This window comes from Rhinopithecus bieti, unplaced genomic scaffold (assembly GCF_001698545.2).
Source record: "Rhinopithecus bieti isolate Rb0 unplaced genomic scaffold, ASM169854v2 scaffold_3043, whole genome shotgun sequence".
Lineage (NCBI taxonomy): Eukaryota > Metazoa > Chordata > Mammalia > Primates > Cercopithecidae > Rhinopithecus > Rhinopithecus bieti.
In genome coordinates, this window is record NW_016804580.1 from 1,347,663 (window position 1) to 1,352,979 (window position 5,317).

Genomic DNA, 5,317 nt, shown 5'->3' on the forward strand with positions numbered 1-5,317 from the left:
ATGACACCATGAAGAGTTAACAACTAAAGTATTCATAAAGCACATTGCTAAGATTTTTTTTTTCCTTAAAAGGAAGTTTTATAGTGTGTGCTGCAAAGGAGGGCTCCAATATTAAGATGTTTGTACAACATTTTAGAGAACATTAACTATTGTAGGCTGAATTTCAACTTACTATTTATGGAATAAAAGAAAAGCAGAAGGTAAAATAAGAAAAAAACATAAAACATTCCTTGCATATATACTCATGTAGAGCAACAAGAAAAAGATTTATTCAACAGTAATAAAACATATATATGAATATACATATGAATGAATAAAATATATATTCATGGCCAGTTGGATGCATAAAATTATTTTAATGTTCTCAAAGTATTATACAATTTTAGTTAAAAGTTTTAAAGTGTTTTAGTTTTAAAACATGCATAGTACCTGCACATCCTCTGCAGTCTGTAACACAGACCCTGTCCCTTCTATGTAGCTTCCATATCTGAAAAATCAACACAACTATTATGCGGCACCTGATGTATGTGTTAATGCTAAATTTCTTAAATATTTATTGAATGAATTAATCAATCTACACAATTACATCCTTCTGAAATATCTGGAATAATGTCACATAAATATCATTTGTAGGTAAAAAATTACTAGGTAAAAGACATAAGATAGTTCCATTTAAATGTCTCAGAAATGGGCCAGGCACAATGGCTAATGCCTGTAATCCCAGCACTTTGGGAGGCTGAGGCGGGTGGATCACCTGAGGTCAGGAGTTTGAGGTCAGCCTGGCCAACATGGTGAAATCCTGTCTCTACTAAAAATATAAAAAAATTAGCCAGGCATGGTGGTACATGCCTGTAATCCCAGCTACTCAGGAGACTGAGGTAGGAGAATCTCTTAAACCTGGAAGGCAGAGGTTGCAGTGAGCCGAGATCACACCGTTGCACTCCAGACTGGGCAACAGAGTGAGACTCTGTCTCAAAAAAAAAATGATAATAATAATAAATAATAAATGTCTCAGAAATGAAACATGGCACAGTTTTTTGAGTTGAATAGACACCACTGAATTATGAACTATAAGTTGTTATTTCTTTGTATTAATTGTCCCATCTTGAATGTTCATCACTGGAAAGGATGCACTTTATATTCAAATATAATTCAATAGTGGCTCCCCTGCCACATTAGCCCAAATGCTGTATAGGTGAAAAGAAATTGCTGCCATTTTTATCACGTCTGAGCCATCATTTCCTCTCAGGAACCCACCACCCTACCCTCTAACACCATGGCAAACACAGTGCCACTGAGCCTATGTCTGCTTGTCATTTAACACAGTACGATTTTATGATCACTTTCATACAACAATCAGACCATTATATAAAAAAACTGCACAGAAAATATAAAACACTTCAGAAATGCAAGTCATTAGCAGTATGTCTTTCTCTAAGATTATTGCCAAGCTGGCCGTTCAACATTTTAGCATTATTTCTTTTTTACAAAGAAAACAGTTTAAAATAAGAATTAGAGGGAAAAAGTCAAACCAGGAAAAAAATAATTTTTTTCAAACTGTCTTTTTCATATATATTACACATATAAATATGTGTGTATATACACATAGTATCTATACCAAAATAAATTTTACAATCAGGCTTCTTTTATGTCATCTGTATAATTAGAAAAGAATTTCAAGGTTGTTTATTACAAAATTGCTAAGTCTTATTTTATGAGAGTCCTAAACAGAACCTATTGAACTTGGTAATTGACAACAGCCCAGTGAAGTCTTTCAAGGTAATGGAAAGCAATAAACTCTTTCCCCTGAAGTACAAGGGCAGAGTATAATAAAGTCAGAATGAGTCTAGTATGGTTATATTGGGGTACAAGATATCATACAAGATATTAATAGCCAACTAGAAGGTAAGAACAGAAAGCCTGAATTGACAAATCATACAACTACCTATCAAATGAGGTTGAGTAGCATTCAGAAAGCAGAGATAGAGATCCTTGGCAAAATTTTTCTTTTTGTTTGAGACAGAGTCTCACTCTGTCATCCAGGCTGTAGTGCAGTGGTGTGATCTTAGCTCACTGCAACCACTGCCCCCCAGATCCAAGCGATTCTCCTGCCTCAGTCTCCCAAGTAGCTGGGATTGCAAGCACCCACCACCACGCCTGGCTAATTTTTGTAGTTTTAGTAGAGACAGGGTTTCACCATGATGGCCAGGCTAGTCTCAAACTCCTGACCTCAGGTGATCTATCTGCCTCAGCCTCCCAAAGTGTTGGGATTACAGGCATGAGCCACCATGCCCAGCCAAAATTTTTCTTGAAAAGCTCTAATTTTCCCCTTTTTAGGTTTAAAAAAATTAGTGAGAAATGTATTAAATGTTCAAGAAATAACCCAAAGGAAGCCCTCTAAATATTCATGAATAGGTAACCAGTAAAGTAAATTATATAATATACCTATACAATGAAAACACAGTCCTTTAAGTACTGATACGCGATAATATTCTATTTATATTGTGCAGTGAAAAAAGGGGTATATATATAGTATCCTACCATTTACTTAAAAAGGGGGATAAAATATAGATGGATATTTAAATATACTTTCAGATACAATACCTCTGGAAGATTATACAGTAAATTGATATTATTGGTTGCATGTAGGGAGAAGAACTGAATGGTCAAGAGATAGAAATGGAAGGGAGTCTTACAATCTTAGTTATCTTTTGAATTGGGAACCATGGGCATATATCACTTATGTAAAAACCTGAATAAAATTTAAATTTAAAAGTTACCCTTATAGTCTCCAGATGACTCAATATTACTTCTTTAGATTAAAATTTAATTTCTTATTATACATTGATCATAAGAGTGAACATAATTCTTTTGAGATATGATGTACCACGGAAGTGCTAAAGAATTAGCACCCCATCTCTACTAAAAATACAAAAAATTAGCTGGGCGAGGTGGTACCTATAGTCCTAGCTACTCAGGAGGCTGAGGCAGGAGAATGGCGTGAACCCGGGCGGCAGAGCTTGCAGTGAGCAGAGATGGCGCCACTGCACTCCAGCCTGGGCAACAGAGTGAGACCCCAACTCAAAAAAAAAAAAAAAGAATTAGCAAGTAATAGTCTATAGAAACCATGTTTCCACTATGGGTATTTAAGCTCCTATGAAGGTCACCAAACAAATGACATTGTCTTTTATGAGCACTTTTGTGGGTGGTGCACATAATGTTCTGCCAAACGGAATTTTTACTTGTGTTCTATTGGAACATGAAGCAGGCAATTAAGGGAAAATACATCATTCTAGCAAAAACATTTTATAAAATGCTCCTTGTTTTAGAATAACTTAAAGAAACAACAGCTTTAAAAAACCTGGTTATTTTGGATACAGGATGAATAGATCTTTAAAACCTACCCTTTGGTAAAGCACACGGACCTTCTACAAGTGGGCTGAACAATGTCCAATAGAAGAGCATATCGCAGCAATGACTTTGGTGGTAAAAGATACTGGTTCATGTCAGTGTCATCTTCAAGAAAATCTTTTAGCATTTTCACAGAGAGATCACTATCTTGTTGATTTTTCCTGTGAATTTCTTCTGCAGTTTCAAGCTTAAAAAGAATGGCATCTTTTCCAGAACACTGTGTGCTGCTATCAAAGCTAATATTTGGTTCAATGTTCTTTTCTTGAATTTTATTTTCTACATCCATTGTATATTTTTGTGGATGTACAGATTCAACTTTGGGGAACTCCATCAGTACCTGGCATTACATAAAATAAACAAATTGTCAAAAGTTTCATTAAAATAAGAGAAATTAATAATGTCCAGTCAACATTAGGAAAAAAACCTCATTAGTCTTTATGGGGTTGCCATTAAAAGACAGAAATTGTGGTTTACTTGTATTTGCACAAGTTATTACAAGTTATTAATCATACAGCTATATTGTCATCAGGCTACAGATGATTTATTTCATGGATTAGTGCTTACAGTATTCATTAATAAAAACATTCAATAAAGTAATAGAAAGTGTACTGAATATAGATAAATCATACTTGTATCCTATTTGGAAAAGTTTAGAAAGCAACACTAACATTTCCAGAGAACGTGTTTTGGATCAAGTTTTGCCATACTCCTTCATTAAAAGGAAAACCGAAACATAGCTATGATCTAAAGGAAAACTAGCAATTAAAAAAAGAAAAGCGCTTTTCACTGTGAAAGGTTATTTCTACTCATGAGTCCCATGGGAAAAACTTGCTTCTGCAAAACATATAACCATGTATAAAGTCCTATTTTGTAAAAGGAAAACCATTCCAGGAATTTTTAATGATGAAGTCTTTGAAGTCAATGTATAAAATTAATATTAACTTAATACATGTATATGGTGTGTTAACTCTACATTTGGAATTGGCTACTATGGAAAGGGAGCAATATTAGTATTACATGATAAGGGGACTGAGGTGACACTACCAATCCCTTATTAGTAGACATGACTTTTGTGTCCTTACCTATGAAAGTTAAGGAGAGTTTCACTGAAATGCCGCAACTCAGTTATCCATCCCCGTTTTTTGACCTAAGCATGTAAAACTGCTCACATAATTAGAGATTCTATCTGTAGCAATTGAGCATTTTATTCTAGCTTGTACTAATCATTACTATATTTTAATCAATTAAGCTAAATAGCATTGGCTTTAAAGAAAATGCAACCAATGTGTTAAAATACTTGTAAGCCACTTTTAAGATAAAATATTAAATTTTATCAAAAGTAACCAATGGCTTCTACGGGAAAGATAAAATGATAAATGCAAAACGGTCAACAGTCAAAAGGGAACTTATGGGGGAAGGAGGAAGATAACAATACTAATGATAAGTTGTTGTTTTTTATATTTTTTTTTATTATTATACTTTAAGTTCTAGGGTACATGTGCATAACGTGCAGGTTTGTTACATATGTATACTTGTGCCATGTTGGTGGGCTGCACCCATCAACTCGTCATTTACATCAGGTATAACTCCCAGTGCAATCCCTCCCCCAACCCCCTCCCCACGATAGGCCCCAGTGTGTGATGTTCCCCTTCCCGAGTCCAAGTGATCTCACTGTTCAGTTCCCACCTATGAGTGAGAACATGCGGTGTTTGGTTTTCTCTTATTGTGATAGTTTGCTAAGAATGATGGTTTCCAGCTGCATCCATGTCCCTACAAAGGACACAAACTCATCCTTTTTTATGGCTGCATAGTATTCCATGGTGTATATGTGCCACATTTTCTTAATCCAGTCTGTCACAGATGGACATTTGGGTTGATTCCAAGTCTTTGCTATTGTGAATAGTGC

At 35.0% G+C, this 5,317-nt stretch overlaps 1 protein-coding gene across 1 annotated transcript in view; it reads right to left on the bottom strand.

Moving 5' to 3' along the window:
• The window catches only part of TRDMT1 (tRNA aspartic acid methyltransferase 1), an 80,345-nt gene that overhangs the window by 10,584 nt on the left and 64,444 nt on the right, over positions 1-5,317 (bottom strand). Inside the window, exons 9-10 of the mRNA XM_017869191.1 lie at positions 3,405-3,748; positions 430-487 (exon numbers count right to left, since the gene is read on the bottom strand). Of these exons, the coding sequence (XP_017724680.1) occupies positions 430-487; positions 3,405-3,748 (402 nt within the window). The remainder of the gene's footprint in view (positions 1-429; positions 488-3,404; positions 3,749-5,317) is intronic.